General features: G+C 46.0%; 1 protein-coding gene across 8 annotated transcripts in view; it reads right to left on the bottom strand.

Moving 5' to 3' along the window:
* Positions 1–19,702, bottom strand: part of LOC149335624 (uncharacterized) — a 366,902-nt gene that overhangs the window by 53,674 nt on the left and 293,526 nt on the right. For 7 of the 8 annotated variants that reach the window (XM_089552213.1, XM_089552215.1, XM_089552210.1 and 4 more), the window contains one exon: positions 4,893–4,956. In XM_089552213.1, coding sequence (XP_089408339.1) covers positions 4,893–4,956 — 64 coding nt within the window. The remainder of the gene's footprint in view (positions 1–4,892; positions 4,957–19,702) is intronic. The other variant, XM_089552212.1, reaches the window with a different exon arrangement.

Here is a 19,702-nt window from a genome sequence, read left to right on the forward strand (position 1 = left end):
GTTTCACAGCTGACGATCAAACCCTTATCACATTAAATGAATGAGTCTTCAATTTTTTAAAATATTTTCTGAAATCTACTTTTGATTGATTGATTGATTGATTGATTGATTGATTGATTGATTGACGCTACACGGCACCACATGCCGCCAACGCACCATCATCAGCAACAAATTCCGTTTCAAGCCTATTCTCTGCGCTCACGCTCTGGCCTGCGCCACTGCAGCGCTTCCCATGAATGTCTTCTCCTATGCACACCCATTGAAGAACCCGAAACAACAATGAAACTGAGACTAAGCAGCCACCGTTGCTCGCGGCTTTTATTTGACATGCGCCGATGCTCTTTCTCCTCTGTACTCTCATCCGCTTCGCTCGCTACAGCTCCTTATTTTCTCACTACTTCCCGAATAGGGAGAAATGTAAGCGGTCCTTCCTTCCATTCACTTCGCTCCCTGCAGATACTTTAACTTTCCGTTCATCCCGAATAGGGAGAAATGCCGGCGGTCCTTCCTTCCATTCCCTTCGCTCCCAAGCTCCTTCAACTCTCCGCTCTTCCCGGCATAGGGAGAAATGTAGCAAACGATCCGTCCTGCATCACTCCGGAACCTCTGCAGCGCGTCACTCTAGTCTTCCCTTTCCCACTCCCACATTTATCTCATCATCCCGTCCTTGTCGATTTCGCTTGTTTTCCCCACTCTTCCCCAGCGACACCGAAAACGGATGAGCGCTGGAAAAGGTCAGCGGGGAGTGGGTGGGGAGGCAGCCCGTCTCGCCAGCCTCTGACGTCACTGGCTGCGTCATTCGGCTCCCTCTTTCGACTCGTCGTCGAATGCTAGACGGACGGTGCGCAACAGTGATATATTGGATTGAGTCGTCGATGTGCAACGGACAGGGAAAAATATTGAAAACGTGGGAAGTGTAAAGCGCTTTCGAATAGTTGCGGCGCAGAGGTTGTAAGGGATTACGCAGGAAAGAAGAATATTCACTCCTAGGATCCAAGACAAAGACGCAGTATTCCATCCTGAGCGCCTCTCGATCACTCACGCCTCCACTTCGGAAACGGTTTTGTATCGTAAGAAAACAGCCGCTGAGGGGAACAGTTTTGCCAGTTCGATGGAGCGCTTTTAAAGTTGAACACAGAGAACAATTTGTTAAAATTTTCCTGAATAATCCTCAATACATGATAATTTTAATGCACTAGAAAAGTGTTGCATTATATTCTTTTAAAATACAAAAATAAACACAAAACTGAGTTCATGTTTTTGTTATATAGAATTGCTTATTGCTGCCTCTTAGAAATAGTAGCTGTCAGAAATTTGATTTAGCACTCTTTGAACGTGGCTACATTCTATTTACTCCAATATCCGAACGATCCTCAATGCTTATAGAGCTTCTATTCGCTTGTTAGCGGCGCTCTTAATGCGTGAGAATGGGAATAAATTCGCTATTTTGCCTGATGTCATAAGAATTGGCTGGTGGCGGTCAAACGTTGTTTGTATTCTCTAATTTATTCGTCGTACGGTCTATTGGTATATATAATCGATTCATGAAATATATTAGATCATTTCTCGGTTCATAGCAAAATTTTAGTATATAAAAGTTAATATTAATGCGTTTCTGAAGTCGGCGTTTTCGAACCTGCGTCTATTTACCTCTGTGTTCAATGGTTCTACAAGGCACCTTTAGGAGGAGACAAAACGGCGTCTCCTGAGGGGAACGATTTATCTGCAAGGTTTTTAATCATGGGGAGTTTTAATCGGGAGGCAATTTAAAAATTGGATGCCGCTTCATGTGCACATAGCCATTCAGAAAATCGTAACAAGAAATAAACGGCGGCAGTTGATTTCGGTTTTGCGCACAGTATATTGTCCAGCACGAAGCACTAGCCAGATCACAGTCTCTTCCATTCAGAAGCAGCGGTGGTAGCCACGTAGGATGCTTTGCCTTCAGTTGACTGAACCTACTTCCACAGGTGGAGCCTCTGAACTCCAGGCACTTTCTTTGCCAGTTTCCATTGTTCCTTCTTCACTTCGCGAAAGTCTGCAAGCTCCCTCTGTGGCAGCTCCAGAATGGTGATGTTCTTTAGTGTTTAGTGAATTACGTCTACGAAGCCTCCGGATCTGTGTATGGCCTCACTTGCAGGCTTCCGCAAGTTGTGGTTTGATGCTCAATGTTTCACTAGCCCACCAACGCCGTCGCAAGCATTTTTGCAGTGTCCAGAGGCCGAAAACATCAATATCGTCCGTTGACATTGATGTTTTCACAAGTTGTCACAAGTTTTCACAAGTTGTTTGACAGCCACCAGCCAATTCTTGTGACATCAGGCAAAATAGCGAATTTATTCCCATTTTCACGCATTAAGAGCGCCGCTAACAAGCGAATATAAGCTCTATAAGCATTGAGAATGGTTCGGATATTGGGGTAAATAAAATGTAACCACGTTCAATGAGTGCTAAATCAAATTTCTGACAGCTACTATTTCTAAGAGGCAGTAATAAGAAATTCTATATAACAAAAACATGAACTCAGTTTTGTGTTTATTTTTGTATTTTAAAAGAATGTAATGCAACACTTTTCTAGTGCCTTAAACTTATCATGTATTGAGGATTATTCAGGAAAATTTTAACAAAATTCGATGATGATGTTTTTTTTAAACCCGTCAAAGTTGTCACTTTTTTGGCGTTTTTGAACTTCGGCCAATTTTGAGACCGTACTGAAAACTATCTGCCAAGTCTAGAGCAACAGAACTTGCCTGAGGGGAGTAAAAGCAGCCGAAAAATACTGAGAAAAATATTCAGTGGGAAGATCTTTAGGCATCTTGCCCTAAGGCTGCCCTGAAAAGTGCCTTTTTTGCACCGCATAGCTCCAGAAACGAAGTTTGCAATTTTTTTACTCGGAAGGTTGAAAGAGCAAAAAAAAACAGTTTTTATTTTCGCGGATTGTACAAGTTGTAAAGAGGTTCTGAAAAAATGCTGATGCGCGGAAAAAATTTTTTGTGCATGGAATGAGGCTTCAAACTTGAAACTTTGCGAAGTGCCAGGAACGACATTCTCCACCTCTTGTGACGTGCGATTTTTTTCCGAGAAAACTACGAAGCTTCTTGCAAAACTAAGGCTCATTCCTTAGTGTGGACACATTTGCCCATCATATATAAAAATTTCATTGAAAACAAAAAAATGGTCATGGGACCTCAATTACCGTTCTTATCTGAACATGCCCATATATATATATATATATATATATATATAGAGAGAGAGAGAGAGAGAGAAACCTGTTTAAGACCTATTACCAAGCGTAAAAGGCTAAGCTGGCACCGACGCGAACCGCTTCAAATGGGGAGCCCTTCAAGGGATCCCCGTGAAACGGAAAAACGGCTAGCAGCTGCTATTAACGGCGTCCAATACCGACAAGAAAGCGCCCAGAAAAACGAAAAATTAACAAAGCCGGACTTTCCCATCGTGCACGAGCGTGCTGTGTTCGTGTCAGTGCGTCTGCGTTTGCGCATGCGCGCGGGTACCTGCAACCGACTTCAAATAAACGCGACGGGTCAACGTACTCGCCATCCACGAAGCGCAGCAAAACACGGCCCTTGCTGGAGGGTTAAATTATATGAGCAAACACAGCCCACAGTCCCGTTCGTTTTGAAATCACTCGGGAAGTTTAACTCAGGCCGAACTAGTGAAAAAAAAAAAAGATTACAAGAAATGAAGATCACGTTAATGACGGCGCTTTCGGGCCCGCCATTCACAGCATGTCGAGAACAGAGATCAGAGAGTGATTGTTTCTCTTTCGTTTTTTTTTTTAATTTCGAATGCCATGTCCAATGTACTGTTTTAGAATTCGATTTCATCGCCTGATTTGCATATTCAAGTCCTTCGTTCTCGCTTACGGGGTTCCTCGTGTATTCGGGTTAGACTTCAGCGGGGAGCCACTGCGCATGCGCAAATCACCCTGTGGGCGCCAGGTGGCGCTACATGCCGGTCAGTTGTTTGCGCGTCTGTCGCGTCGGAGCCAATCAGCGCGTGCGCACCGGCGACGCGCGAAAGCGGGCCGCACTATGATAAATCTCTGCAATATGGTCCAGGGGCCATATCAGAGTGTATGGAGAACAGCAGTGCTTTGGAGAGCAGGGTGCTTAATAAGAGCTATTTTACTACCACTGCTTCGTCCCGGCGGAGGACCAGGAGTGCAGATGATTTTCTTAATTGTTAAGCCATTCATTTATCGATGCCAGGACCGCATGTACAAAACTGTTCTACCCTGAAAGAGCGCTGCGCAAGTGACAAGTCCACAACACCGCTCACCGCTCGTAGAAGTCGACGAACAGTATATAAATATACACACACTCCAGAAGAATGGCCTGAGGGGCGAGTTGGTGCATGATGGAATGAACGGCGGCGCAACAAAGACACTAACAAGAAGAAAAGGACACCACATGCGCACATGCGCATGTGGTGTCTCTTTCTTGTTAGTGTCCTTGTTGCGCCGCCGTTCATTTCAAACATACACTTCTAAACCGGTAACCGACGACAAGGCGCCGGTACTACAGTCGGATACAAGTCAAGAACAACGCGGCTCTTCCCGGACATCAAAGGACCTCCTATACCAGCTAGGGCCCCTAAAAATACTAACGTGACAATGCAGGGAGTGTAGTGACAACAATGGAAGGGTACTAACCCCTTTCATCTGCCATTCCCTACATTGTCAGGCTAGCATTGTTGATGAGAATCGGCCGACGCCATTGGCTGGAAGCGAGTCCTCTGACGGAGGAAAGCCGTTTTTTTTTTTTACCTGCACCCGACCGTAGTGTGCGAATAGTACTCTGCATACGTCGGAGGAATAGTTTAGCGCATGTGGTCAGGTGGGAAGGGGGATCGAGCCGTGATGAACTTACCGACAACTTTCACGTGAACCACGCCGTGTGCGTCGGTCTCGACGACCACGGTAGAGCCCTGCTGCTGCGAAGAAAAGGAAAGAAAAAAGAGAGGAAAGAAAGGAGTCAGTGGCTTCTGGCGAGAACTTTGCACCACGTCCCCGCCCTCACACACACACCAACGTAAGAACGTGAGCCGCACACAAGGCGTTATCGGAGAGTCAAATCGCGAGCTCCCTCTTTCGGGCTGTTTTCGTAAAACGAGGGAGAGAGATTTCGGGCTCGGTGAAAACACAGTACACAAATTCCATCGCCCGTACCGACCAAGCAACAACGAAAAAAAAGACCGGTAAAAGGGGGCAGTGTTAGAAAAGAAGACAAGAGGACAAAAAGCCTGTAAAGACCGAGGCTCGAGCCAAAGGTTCAAAAGGTCGGCCGACAGCGTTCAAGACCGTTTTACGCAGCGCGCCGCTATGTTGCCGACCGCAAACTCCAGAGAGAGGGGGGGAAATTTGCGCCTCGCCTTTAGTGAAAGAAGCCGGAGGACACTTCAGTGAGAGGAGCATTTCCTTCTCTCTGGAGTGTGCCCCGGTCTCCCTTTCCCCCCATCACTGTAATACCGAATTTCTAAAAACGATAGGAGAGGAGAAAAAATAAACCATTGCTCCGAGCCAAAGCTGTCCGACGACCATTTTAAATCGGTGTACTTGAGGTGACAACTCTAGCAGTAATTAAGGAAATAATGGGCCATGCTGCAGCGTGCGAACACCATACGTAAAATATCCCCCTACGCTACATTTTTTATCTCTGCATTCGATCACGAAAGACTCCTACATCGGCACAAGAAGAACCTGGTTGCCATAACCGCACTCTACGTTAATGCCATATCGTAGCAAATAAAAGTGACCCTTTGAGCCGCGCGTACGATACAATGTGCAGAAATGCGAGTAATGTTCATTTTTGCTTGCAGTAATATGTAAACTGCTGACATAAACATATGAAAAACGGTCATTTGAAATATATTTAATCACTAAAGGTCTAAGTTCCACTTCCCAGACAAATAGGCGGCCTGCTGAAAGATAAAATCGCGTCAAAACTAGGCCTAACATCAAAACAGCCGAAAATTTCTGCGGTCGTACCGCGCCTTTCGCAAGCGAAAGAGCAGCTTTCAATTTTGCTGCTGATTTACTGCGTTAACATGCGTATTTTTCCGCAGATTTATCGTCCTCACACATTCAAAAGTCGTCAAAATTGGCTAAATTCGTTTGTGGTCTAATTATCTTTAGTTTAACGAAGGCGCCAGATTTTCACATTTTTGCAATTAAAAGAACATGGGTGATGAAATCCAGGAAAATGAGAAAATTTCGTTGACGTTTTCAATGCTTGGGAATTACAGGGTTCGAAGCAGAAGCCATGAGCATTACACGTATTATATCAAATTACTGTTATTCGCCCGCATTTTACAATGCGACCTTCGCCCCTGAAAAAAGTTTCTTTAGACAGTTTATTGACTGTCCTTAGAATTTTGTCAGTATAGCATACGGACTTTCTATAGAAAATTCCTACAGACTACTCTACACACAATCTATACATTCATGGCCATACACTTCTAGTACACTTCAGCGCACTTGGGTTTATATACAGTCTGCAGACTGTGTATAGATTGCAGACTGTGAATAGAGAAAAGAAATATCTATGGGAAGGCAACGGAGCCTCTGCCAAGTCTCTAGAAAGTCCATCATTATAGGGACATTCAAACCAGGCGAAAATTGGTGGGATTCACCGAGTTTACTGTGACACGGGCAGCATCAGATGAAGATTCCTCAGCCGATGTTAACACCAGAATGTTCCCAAACTAGAGCCAAGTTCAAGAACCTTTCTATTGCTGACGTATCCTAAAGGCCTTAGCGGGATGTATGCGTAAATGATGGGTAGATGGAAGGGGGACTTTACTGGAAAAATAAAATTCGAGTGCGGTTACACAGAGAGCTAAAGCAGCAAGCACACAAACAGAATAGTTTGGTTTGGTTTATGGGGTTTAACGTCCCAAAGCGACTCAGGCTATGAGAGACGCCGTAGTGAAGGGCTCCGGAAATTTCGACCACCTGGTGTTCTTTAATGTGCACTGACATCGCACAGTACACGCGCCTCTAGAATATCGCTTCCATAGAAATGCACTCACCGCGGCCGGCATCGAACCCGCGTCTTTCGGGTCAGCAGCTGAGCACCATAACCACTGAGCCACCACGGCAGGGCACACAACGGGAATAATTTATTACTAGACTAAGTTAACAAAGCATAAAATTCAATGGTGAAATAGTGAAATGAAGAGTTAACTGCGGTAACGCTTTAACCTTACGAGTTTTCTAAAGAGCGTCGCAAACGACAGCGTTTGTTCAGAGCGAAACAAATGCAGCCCCAATGCCTTCTGCCCACGCGCGCACTCTAAAAGACAAACAACGCTAACACTGTTTGTTTCCAACTACAAAAAGTGGGTGTTTACAATCTAGAGGGCCTCGCCTTCAAAGAACTCTGTCCCGCACTTTGTCCTTTTTCTGTGTGTTTTGTCGTTTCCCGTTGCGCGGAAGAAAAGACGGGCTCGGCTGGGAAAAGGCGCAAACAAAACAAGCGACACAAAAACCCTCCGGTCCATGGCTGTGCAAGAAAACACAAAACGGCCCCTATACAGCCGGGTTTTCCTTTGAAGTACACCGGCGCCGACACCGTTGTGCCGCTTTTTCGGCGAATCTCTCCGCGTCTTGCCGACCCAATTCAAAGCTGCATTTTAATCCACTTAAGATTCCTCCGATCTTGTCGTCCCCACTGATTCAATACATCCGTGCCCTCATACTGTTGTTCCACTTTTTTCCTACTATTTTTCACAGCGCTCGAAAGCTTTTTTTTTTTTTCAGTCTCAAATCGGTAGAGGCTCGGCGCTCGCTTTAATCTTGTTGTCTGCCGTCGTCGGGTCGGCGTCGCAAACAACAGTAGAGGGCTACAACAGGGCCGCGCAGTGCCGCCGGAACTGTGTTATAAGGGGTATTCACCTGCGTCAGGGCGGCCGCCATTTTGCGGGGCCAGCGCCACCTGATGGGCTGCACCCGCACTACAAGGGGCCACGGTGCTAATACTGGTGGGCCCGAACGGCGCCAGAAAGTTAGGAGGGCGGACGAGATTAAGAAGTTTGCGCGGGTACGGTGGCTGCAGCTGGTAAAGTACAGGGTTAATTGGAGAGACATGGGATACGCCCTTGCTCTGCAATGAGCGTAGTCAGGCTGATGATGATGATGGTGAACGTCACGCCCATGGGCGTGCGCTTTCCGCACACTTGATGAGTACTGTGCTCTCGTTCTCAACACCACCATGTGTTCTTTAAGACTAAAGGTTAAAACCTATGAAATGATTGCAGGTTTCCCAAAAGTGCGTTTGCACGATCCCGCATGGCCGGACAAATATTTCACCACTTGCTGTGACAAAGGCACCCCTCCCCCCCCCCCCCCCCCAATGCCAAAAATGCGGCGCTCAAGAAATGCTTGTGACGTCACGCGAATACCTCTAATAAGCAGCGTCAGCCATTTACGTAGCGAATAAACGAAGAGGTCTGCAAATGAGAACGACCCGTTACTTGTGGACGAAGGGGGGTAGCCAACCAGGGACCGTTTTTACAAGCGCTAATAGTGCAAAGTACTTTTCTGATTGGCTGCCGCATCTTATGAACTCCAAAACGCTGCGCGGCTCTAGTGACGCAAAGGTGCAAATAAAAGGGTGGGGATTTCACTATGCAGCAGCACTGCACGTATAAAAAGGCCTGTCATAAGGCGGCCTTCACAATTAACGTATGAAGGCGGGTTATAACCGGCCTTTCTACTTTTTCGTCTGCCTCAATGCGTAAAAAAAACGGAAAAACTAGAAAAGACAGCAGTATAACCCGTCAGTAAAGTTTGCATGAAACAGTACGTCTATCATAGAGTGAAACAGTCTAAATAAAGACAACCTTTCTAAATGACATCCTTTCTACTTTCTACTTTGCCAGCCACTGTGCGGGAGAAAATACAAACAGGCATCAAAAGGAAAGCAAAATGAGCAGTCCGCACGGCTCACATAGAACATCATGGTCCGTCGACCATTCACTGCCGAGTCTAGAGGCAGGAACGCGTACCGTCCCCCGTCGCCGACCCGAAAACATCCGGGCGACGCAGAAATGTGATCCGTTCCGGGCATGTTTGCCCCTCGTACCGCTCCCCCGGTTCGCTGCATCTTAATCTGATTGAGACCGCGTTCCGTATTCTGCCCGCGAGACATGCTTTGCCCGGACCTCCTCGCTGTATGCATAGCTCTATGTGCACAGTGCGGCAACTGTGAATGTTGAATGGGTTCAGGATAAGGGGAAGAACTGGTTTGGGTTTATAGGCTCGCGAGAACTCGTTACTTTTCTGTAACGCCGGCGTTTGTTTTACTGCCAGCGGGGAATACGCATCAATCTTACGACGACGGTCGGGACGCCGGAAATCACGAGAACGTTGCAAGACGCGCTCCCATGCCCTTGTTACCCAAACGGGAAATCGATGGCACCGATGCGCGTGTTTTGCATGGAGATAAAAATAGAAATAATAAGTGAAGAGACGATACGACGACCAACCCCCATTTCTGTGTACAATGCCTCTGTACAGATTCGTTCGTATAATTGAATTGTTACTTTTATTGTTTTCTTTTCTTTTTTTTTACTCATACTGCGAGATTGGCACGAAATAATTACGACTATTCGTCTTGAACGGAGCAGTACTTGAAATAAACTTATCGGGTCTGAAGGCATCTCGCTTGCCGACGTTTCTTTCACTCTCTGTGAGTGCTGCCAGGCTGGTCTCTATGGAATACTTGTTAACGATTACTTAATACTAAAGAATAGATGCGCGTTCCAGACGTCTCAAAAATGCTCAGGTCCCCGTAGAGCTCAAGTCTCCTTAGAGACTCTCGATACCCATCGCCAATTCGATACACTAATGACGTCACCAGTCAATCGCCAATTGGGTTTTTATATCAATTTACTATGGGGACCGCCATCTTGAATTCCACGCACAGAAAATCTCACGCCGAAGGGAGGTTGGCAGCAGACCCCAAGTAATTAAGAAACCTGATAAATAAGAGCTAACGCTCTTAAAACAAGCTTCAATTACTTATTCGCCTGGTTCGATAACACACTCCGAAAGCACTCGTCTGCAGGTGTTAGAGCATTAAAGAAAAAGTATGTATTGAATAAGATGAAACACCCCTTACGTATACGAGATGTTTCCCAAACACGCGAGAAGGCGTTCCCAAACTTCCAGCGCTCGGCAGCACGCTGCTTTCGTTGCTTCCCATACGGGCAGAGATAACAATTATGTTCCCGGTTGTCCCCGCCCCATTGCTTGTACCTCGAGAAGAGAGAACCTAAACAAAATGAAGAATGTGGTGGTGGGCGGGTACAAATTACAGGGAAGAGAAAGTTTCTCCGCACTCTGTATGCCTCTAGAAGCATTCAGCGCTGCGGAAGCCACAGCTGGTGCGATCAACAAACGGCCGCATCAGAGGACGATTCCGCGAGGCTCTTTCCGGAGGTTATGAAAATGATCCTCGAATGAATGCACTCAGTCGCCGCACACTGACCCACCATGACCACTAACAGGACGGGACCCAAGGCACCGACCAATCGCCAATAAATGGTTCGACCGGTGTCAGCGATTGCCGGGTCATTGAGAGAAGCCTTTCTCCTGCGGGAGACTCAACTCCAGTGGTGATGATGACGATTGCAACGAAAAAGAGGATGACTACATTGATGACAGCGACGAATTCGTGATCGGAGAGTTTCAAACATGATATAACGACGGAGTTATGAACAAAAAAAGTAGCCCTTAGGCAGTGTTCGTTGTTAAGACATGATGGTGGGCGTAACGAACACTGACCACAGGAGTCTGTCCCATTTCACCAAGGTTTACCCCTTATGAATCCCTCAATCTTCAAGCTATATTTGCCTACACCGATTTCAGCTCAGCAGCATATACTGTGCACAGTTTTTTACCTTCTAAATAAGGAAGGCAAGTGAAGTGTTCCCCAGTCACGCAAGCCAACAGACCGACCTAAACATCGCTCTCTTTATTACCCCTCGAGGTCGCTACTGTCTGACGAGCTGTTGTCGCCTACCCAGCATGGTTACTGAGTAAATGTGGCGTTCAACTAGAAAGTATGTCGTCACGGGTTCATTTCGCGACCGCCTTTCGACGAAGCCCTAGCTTACTATTTCACTGCATGTTCCAACACTAGTAAAGGTCGATATCATTCCGCTGCCTTCTATTACGCTGTGTTATTTAACACGCACTTGCTTTAGAACGCAAACGCTCATAAACAACTAACCAATGACCATGTCGTTTCAAATACGCGCGATTGATTTACTAGTGAGGTTAAGACTCTCCGAAGTGCATTTGGCCTCGTTAGGAGAAGTAGATTTGGTCAGGTTTGTGCTCCACACTAACAGCGCGAAATCAGACACGAAAGAAATAGCACCGCTGCGTTCTCGTTGCTCACGTGGATGAGTCTGATTCTTCGCAGTTAATCTGGCCTCGTTGGTTCTGATTTCCTGTCCACGCGCCGCCCTTCAAGTCTCGCGCGTTACCTATTCACTCTAAAAAAGCAGAATACAGTGGAGCCTCGTTAGTTTGAAGTCGGTTAATTGAACTTCCGCTTTATTAAGGCGAAAGCCTTTAATGGCTCATACTGTCGTCCGTTAACAAAGCGTGTCGCACGCGTCGAACTCGGGAACTAAAAAATGTAAGAGAAAACCAATGGTTGCTTCAGATAGAGGAGGAAAAAATGAACCTAGATGCAAAGTTTATGACTGTAGATTAGTTTGTTAATTAATTAGTCAAAATGTCCAAATTGCGTCGAAACAGCTAGGACGTCGATATAGCCACGGGAACGGTGTGACGTCACATCCACCGGAAGTCGTCACGGCACAGTGTCCTCGGCTTTCGCCTCTCAACACTTTAGCTGCCAAAGTGTCCTCGCAATTTTTTCGAACTGAGGGCTCTGGTGCCGTTACTACCAAGCGTATTAAACAGTTTCTCAATATTCCCGAGAGGGGAAAAGTGGCGCCACCGTCTATGCGAGTTTCTTAAATAACACTTCATCCCCCGCGGGAATGCCGGGAAGATGAGATTTCGTATTTGGTTTGTCTAGTGATGTAGTGATAAGGTGCATTCTGCCTCTCAGACGGTAGCTGCGGCGCGATGCTCTCTTCCCGCAGATAAATTAATTCAATAACATGTTTTTCACTTCTTCAATAAACTTAACGCAAGTTTCAGGCAGGTAAGCAAGTTTGTACAGCATTTCTTGGAAGTTTGCCTCGAAAAGAGCCGTATGCTTACGGCTGAATCCACGCTTCATGCATAACAGAAGCCAAGCCAAAAACGAAACCTCATCTTCCGGGCATACCTGCAAGTCTACACGGCGGACGAAATACTGCAGCGCCAGCTTTCCTTCTCCGTAATATTGGGAAAACCTGTCGTATTAAAAAGGCTTCCACTGTTTCCGACAGTTCTCTCTGGAACCCGCGGTACTTATGTGGAACGGGGAGTCCTCTCTAAAGGACTCACCAACTATCAGTTCCCTCTGGAGTTGGAATTATCAAGAGCGGGATGCAAGGAATGGCTGACACTGTTCTCTTTAACTATATAACCCGATTCACCAATCATTACGCATGAAAACCTTTTTTCTTTTTTTTTTTTCAGTTCGCGAGGTGATTGGCTGGAGCTGAAAGCATCCACAGCACTGCACACAATCTACGAACGCATCTTAGGGAGCGGCGTACGAGACGCTATAGCCGCCGCAGAATCTATGGCGAACAAAGCTTGGGAACAACGTCAGGTGCGGGACGCGCGCCCGCACCCCCTAACTGGCCATTATTCGCGAGGATGGAGCGTGCTGCCCGTTTTTCCCCCGAGTTTTTATTTCCAGTTCATATTTACCGGGTTTTCCTTTTTATTTTTTCGAAATTCCTCGCCCGCATATGCTCTACGCGCGTGCTCGCCCAAACTGCTCGAAGCGTAATTGTATTCGCTGGCACTCCTCCGCGTCACGCTATGTATACACACACGGCAGGAACTGGTACGCGTTGTTTTTACTTTTCGTACTTTTTCGGCTTGTTTATTCCCTTTTTTTCATGCGAAACCATGCAGGGACATGGGCACGTCGATTCGTACTCTTGTAACGGCATATAATGCGCGGATAGCGGACAACTTCTCTTGGTGCGTGAAGAGAAACGGTACGACCGTGCTGCGGAATGATTCCTCTTTCTTGCTTGTTTTATATGTTTACATTCTCTAGCGTCCCCCATTATTTACTGGATGCCCCCGCCTGGAACGCGAGGCTTAACATACATGGCAAGCAACGCCCGTCGCACGCTGCGGTGCATAAAAGGCGGTGCCAAACAACGATAAACAAGCGACAGAATGAAACAGAAAAAGAATGGTTGCAGGAACAGGGTTACGGGGCAACAATAACTGCACTCAGTTTATGCTTCCACCGAACATTCCATCCTTTCTATCCCCCCCCCCCCCCCCCCCCCATCCCGCTTCTGAATTTTTCGCTCGTTCGATGGGCGTGCCTTTAGTTGAAGTAAGGCGCGTAAAATTTATTTACTTATTCGTCAAATTCCACCGGACGGGAAAAGTGAGGAATCAATAAGGCTTGCTCGTGCCGACCCACGCTTCGTTTTTTTTTATTATTATTCTTATTACAACGGCCATTATTCGCGGGGCTTGGACGTTAGCGACGTACGGCCGTAACTCTTGCGAAAATGTGCTCCGACTTCCAAGCTGCTTATTACTGTCGTTGCTTTCCATCGCATCAAACATCCACTATACGCGCGATATCACGCATAACGAGGCGCAGATTTTTTTCTTTTCTTTTTTTAAGTGCCGACAGCGAAAATCGCACTTATATGCTTGCTCTTTTAATTTATCGTTATTGCTAGCACGGCCCTGCTCCGAAAAGCAGATGGCAGCACACAATGAAAGAAATTACGAGCTGAAATAAAATTTTTAAAATTATTTTTGCTTTTTGTATTGAATCGCTGATGCTATATTGATATCCAATGATCTGAAAGCGCTCAAGTGCGAAAAATAAACAAGTCATTGTTCAGAACTTCTCCTGCGTGCTTTGGTCCATGTTCCGCAATATGGTGCCCGGCTATACCCAAATTCTCTATAGGACTCAACCATCGTTACAATTCTTTGAATTTTTTCTTCCAACCGTTGCAAAAACGCCACGCAAAGAAAGAGACTTCGAAATATCGGGACAAATGCGAAACGCGCTGTGAAACAACGCTCACTGAGTGACACAAAAAAAGAAACAATAAAAAAGGAATGCGCCGAGACGCACACACTATCTTGCTAATACTGCGCAGCACTAGTGAAGCTACAGAGGCGACGTCATCGAATTACGGAGGCCTGCGCAGCAAATCTCCGGGATTTAAAAAAAAAAAAAAGAACATGTCTTAATTGGCTGCACTTAATCGCTGACCAATCAAAAGAGCTTCGACACAACAACCGCAGCAAATCACCAGCCTTCCTCCGCACGAAACAGGCTTCGACTGGACGCCCACAACAGGAACAACTTTTTTTTTTTTGGCAACGCAGCAGAGAATCGGCAGGAAAGGGAAGGTGGCGGGCCTTTGTCCCAGTGCCGTGGGATGTGGGTTTTTTGTTGTTCGCGCTATGGGTGCGGAGGGGTCCGTTGGAAAGACGGTGAGGCGTCGCTATGGTAGGATACAGCTTAAGAAAACAGCAGCTGTCAACACTGGGCCAGGGTCCAAGGCGCCCTGTATTACTCCGCTGGCCAATCACAACAGTGAACGAAATCAGCTTTTTTAATATTTGACTTTAATAAACAAGCCAGGTATCAGAATTGTAGAGCTTATATGATTTTCTGTGACTGATTAGCTTCTGTTCAGGTTACGAGAAAAAGTTTTAACAACAGTCTACTTTTCTGACATGGAGAAATTCTGTGCGGCGGCGGCGAATTTGGGCGGAGCTTCACTGCAGACTTAAGTTTTATCCCACTATAGTGCTGAGCAGCCCGGTCCCCAAGGCACGGGGACAAAGGCCCGTCTCCTTTCCTTTCCTGTCTAGCATCTCTTGAACAGCGTATGAGTGTCGAGTGTTAACAATGCCGAAAGAATATTGCGGCATTAGCCATCTCCGCTATTTCCGATACAAATTGTTCGTTACATTCGGATATCTACTTTTTTTGGTGAGAACGTATACAGTGCAAGAAAACATATTGTTTGACACTACTTTGAATGATCTACGTTAATTGTTTGACCGTAATGGACATCTGAAGTTTTAATTAAGAAGTCACGGTTTGGGGAACCAAAGGTCGTTGGTGCGAATCCTTACGGTATGCTACGCTTGGATTCGACTAGTAATCATATGCTCCGTAATGTGCTGAATCTATTTATACCACTCCTAACACTCCATGCCAATTAGGTGGTCCACAATCTGTGCACCAATGGTATCGTCCACTGGTCATATTTGAATTAACTTGTGTTTCATACTAACACGACCTTGAGTAATTCGAGTATTCAAGCTAACGCTCTAAAAGATGTCCCCGAGTATTAACGAGAAATAGCACTAGTCAACGAGCCTTTGCATATTTATTCTCTAGAGGAGAAGGGAGAGTCAGGCGATAGAGAGGAGGGGCCATCAAAGAGTGGAACGACTCCGAAAACACTGGATTCCTTTGTGGCAATCGCATGCGGCAGCACAACGAGGAAAGAAAACTCGTGAAGACGCGAGTCGTGTTCCCCAAACCATCGCGTTAGCGACGTCTGCGTTCCCTATTATATATGAGTGCGCGGTACGCATAAGACAACGCGATACGAGCAGAGGCGGACAAATGCATATGCATTGCCGCTTTGCCGTGCAGTGCCAATGGAGAGGCTTTATACTCAGAACGAAATATCGCACCTGCAGGATGTCGGATAGAAGGAAAAGTCGCGCAAATGCGCGAGCAGGGAGAACGAGAGCGGCCATTTCCGTAAACACTACCATTCGGATTCCCGGACACTTCCGTGTATATACCTATATACAGTGTGTCCCAGCTAACTTGGACCAAGATTTTAAAAAAAAAAAACCTAAGCGTTCTTCAGAACTTAAAATTGCGTGGGTGTCGCTAGGGTTTATCTAAAGTTACAGTACCATTTTTTGCTCGATCTACTTGAATTATTAGTCGAGATAAATTAACTTTTGACATATAGCTTGAAATGTTCATCGCATATATATATATATATATATATATATATATATATATATATATATATATATATATATATATATATATATATATATATATATATATATATATATATATATATATATATGAGATCAGCCCTGACTACGCCCACTGCAGGGCAAAGGCCTCTACAGTGTCTCTCTAAAATACGCACTGAAATCAAGCCCAGAGCGATGCTGGACACAAAAGCTCTAACGATGCGAAGGCTCTCTCCCATTCCACTTCGGCAAATATTGGTTTACAGAGGAATTATTATCCACTTACTTCCTTCGTTTAAAATAACAAAATAAATCACACGTACCTTTCTTTATTTGGTTTAGTTTCAATGACTGTGCCTCTTTTCCGTGCACCGTGTATAGACGCAGACACAGAAAGACGCCCACGCGCCAGCAATGCACTCCGCCTTAGCAGTTTAGCACACTGGCGAAGTGCCAAAACACTGCACTTCGAAAAGCAAAAGAGAGGCAGGAAAACAAGTTACAAGTCAGCTATTTCTGTATCCATTCAAGAACTCACCCGCGGCCTTTCACTGCAATTTCCGTGCTGGCCTCATCTCGAATAGGCATGGAAAGCGCTTTCTTCAGCCCTCATGCCTCGCCGTCATATAGCGCAATTAATCACCACAGAGCTATCAGCACCATAAACATGAGTACGTAACCTTCCGCGGAAAAGTAATTCTCGTTTCTGGAGACGATGGCCAGAGCATTTGTGCGACTACACGCAGATGTCCACAAGGATTTGTGCAGATATAGATGGGAAAATAGAGGATGAAAGAGGGTTAAAAAGCGAATTTCGGCAGCGTCTCTCCGGGCGCATTCCTTTTCCCGCGGATGCAATGCCAGAGCTCTGAGTAGGAGAGAGCAAGAGAAAGGCGTTTTCGTCGCTGTCCGTATGCTATACACGCGAATTACCCTGTATGGGAGTTAAAAGGGAGTAATCTGTCCTTTAGCACACCTCTCTTTAGTGACAGGCTATGCCACCCGAATTCCGCGGTATATTTCGACCACTTATTATGCGCAGTGCTATTTACACCGCAAGACACCGTATCTTGATGCAGTTAGCAACGAAATACGGCCTTTAAAAGCTGCACTGGAGGCCTCGAGGTTAGCAAACAGAGGTGATCGAAAACACGGTTAAAATCTCTGCAACGGCTAGAAATTTGTACGTTTCGAAGAGGGAGTTTGTTCCCGTCGGCAACAGTAAGTATTTCATATTTTTAGTGAAGGAAGCCTACCCCAGGTCTTGGGCCGTAGGCCTTGCCCTTACAAGGGAGTGCGTTAGAAGATAACCTACTGCCTTTTTTTTTTTTACTCCTATATGGACTAATTCATGTTTGGAGTGTACACACGCCTACTGCGCTGTTTCGGCAGTCTGTATGAGGGATTGCAGAAACGGCCGAGGGCAATTTGTAGCGCCCTCGAACTCTATGTATTGTGCCATAGAAGGTGGAAATCTGGGCGAGTTGACGGGGATCCTCAATGTTAGAGCACCACAAGGATAAAACGCACAGAAGCAGAACGGACAGGACGAATTCCTCTCCTCCCACTGTCATAGAGGTTCTCAAAGCTACCTAAATAGAGGAAAACAGGTGCCACCGTCTATGCCAGTTTCTCAAAGAACGCTTCGCCCCAGAGGAGATACTGGGAAGGGTAAAATTCGCATTTAGCTCGGCTGGTGTTTTTTGGCCGGAAACGCGGATTCGGATTCTTAAAATTTAGCTCCGAAGTGCTTATGCCGTCTATATCGGAAGTAAATTGTTTCAAGTACGTTAACTTCAATACAACTAACCGTTTGGGGTTAGGTACGCGCGGAAATCTGCAAATTAGTTCGAGCAGCCTAGCCATCAGGAAGAGCCGTATTTTTACACATGAATTCGTGTTTTAGACCGGTTAGCAACAAAGCCATGTACGACGTTCAAGCTTGCCAACTTTCTTTGCGGAAGAGAGGAAGTCCAAGAGCTGCACTGTGAAGCATGCTAACAAGTTCGTTGCTCGTTCGACTAGTGTCGTTCACAAGTTACCACTGTCATGTGGTAGGGTGTACAAGGGCAAAACTGGCAGATGCGTTAATGACCGGGCACGCGAACATAACAATTCCCTGAAAATTTTACCTGATCAAAATAATCTCTAACGTCACTTCAGTTGTTGTAAAAACTGTGTTCCGGCTTTTAACAACATTTCTGTCGTCGGAAAAGGAAAAAAACAGCAAGTAGAAGGAAATCCTTGAGGCCCACCATATTGGGCTGCAAGGCAGCGACACATGCGTCAGTGCACCGTTTTTGCATCTCACTAACAAGGAATTTAATTGCCTAAGCAGAAGTGAGCGCGTGCAAGTTTGGTAGCCAAAATATCTGTCTTTTGTTGGTTGCCAGTTAAGGAGCGCGTATCCACTCCTTGGTGATTCGCCACATATGTATGTGTCTGTTTTTTAGTGTGTCTAATACGCGTGCGTCTTCTGGTGACCTAGGTTGGCCGTTTCTCGATTAAACTTCAGTTGTTAGTCCACCGTTGTCCTGTGTTGTTGTTCTCCTGGTGTCTGCCCCGCCGTGGTGGCTCAGTGGTTACGGCGCTCGGCTGTTGGCCCGAAAGATGTGGGTTCGATCCCAGCCGCGGCGGCCGAATTTCGATGGAGGCGAAATTCTAGATGCCCGTGTACTGTGCGATGTCAGTGCACGTTAAAGAACCCCAGGTGGTCGGAATTTCCGGAGCACTTCACTACGGCGTCCCTCATAGCCTTAGTCCCTTGCGACGTTAAACCATAATAAATCAAATCTCCTGGTGTCTGGTACTCTCGCTGGTGAAGTTACGTCTGATATACACCAACTAGCCCCCATCGTTACCTTGTTACAGTTTCTTTACTGAGGATGAACAACTCGAGTGCCCGTTCTGCCTCTACACTCTAAACAGGAATGCTCTTATATGGGAGTAAAAGGGAGTAAGTTGTCCTCTAGCGCACACCCTTGCATAAAGGAGTGTGCTGGAGGACAACTTATTCTTCTTTTAGCCCTTTTTTGTTTAGATTGTAGGTAGTTTTGAGGCACTCTATGCAATAGTGGGCAATTACAATTTTTTTTTCTTTGCGCTAGTGCGAGCTGCGGGAGCGCGCGGACGAATACACGCATGATCGCGAAGCGCCATAGTTGAATACGGCCTTACACACGTATCTATGCTGATGGCAATTTTAAATTACGAAAGCTGAAGATGGGCAAATACTTGTGAAAGCCGTATTACCTAGGGTGTAATACACGGGTCCAAACACTTTACTTGTTATCTTTAGAGCGCTGTTGTAGCACGGGAGGAAATTAAAGGTAAACATGGCGCTTCGGAAATTATGTGCCCGCACTGTCGGGAGATTAAACGTGGGCGGTATTCACGCTATGCCTTTGCGAAAAAACTTTACTCCTTCAGCGCTCGTTTACCGCTCTTGTTATTTTTTCTTCCCGAGTTGTCTCTCTGCATATCTAATCGCGTAGCATTCGGCCATCTTCACCACACACATATTCACTCTCT

The sequence above is a fragment of the Amblyomma mixtum genome, chromosome 7, assembly GCF_055824585.1.
Source record: "Amblyomma mixtum isolate Tamu chromosome 7, ASM5582458v1, whole genome shotgun sequence".
Classification (NCBI taxonomy): domain Eukaryota; kingdom Metazoa; phylum Arthropoda; class Arachnida; order Ixodida; family Ixodidae; genus Amblyomma; species Amblyomma mixtum.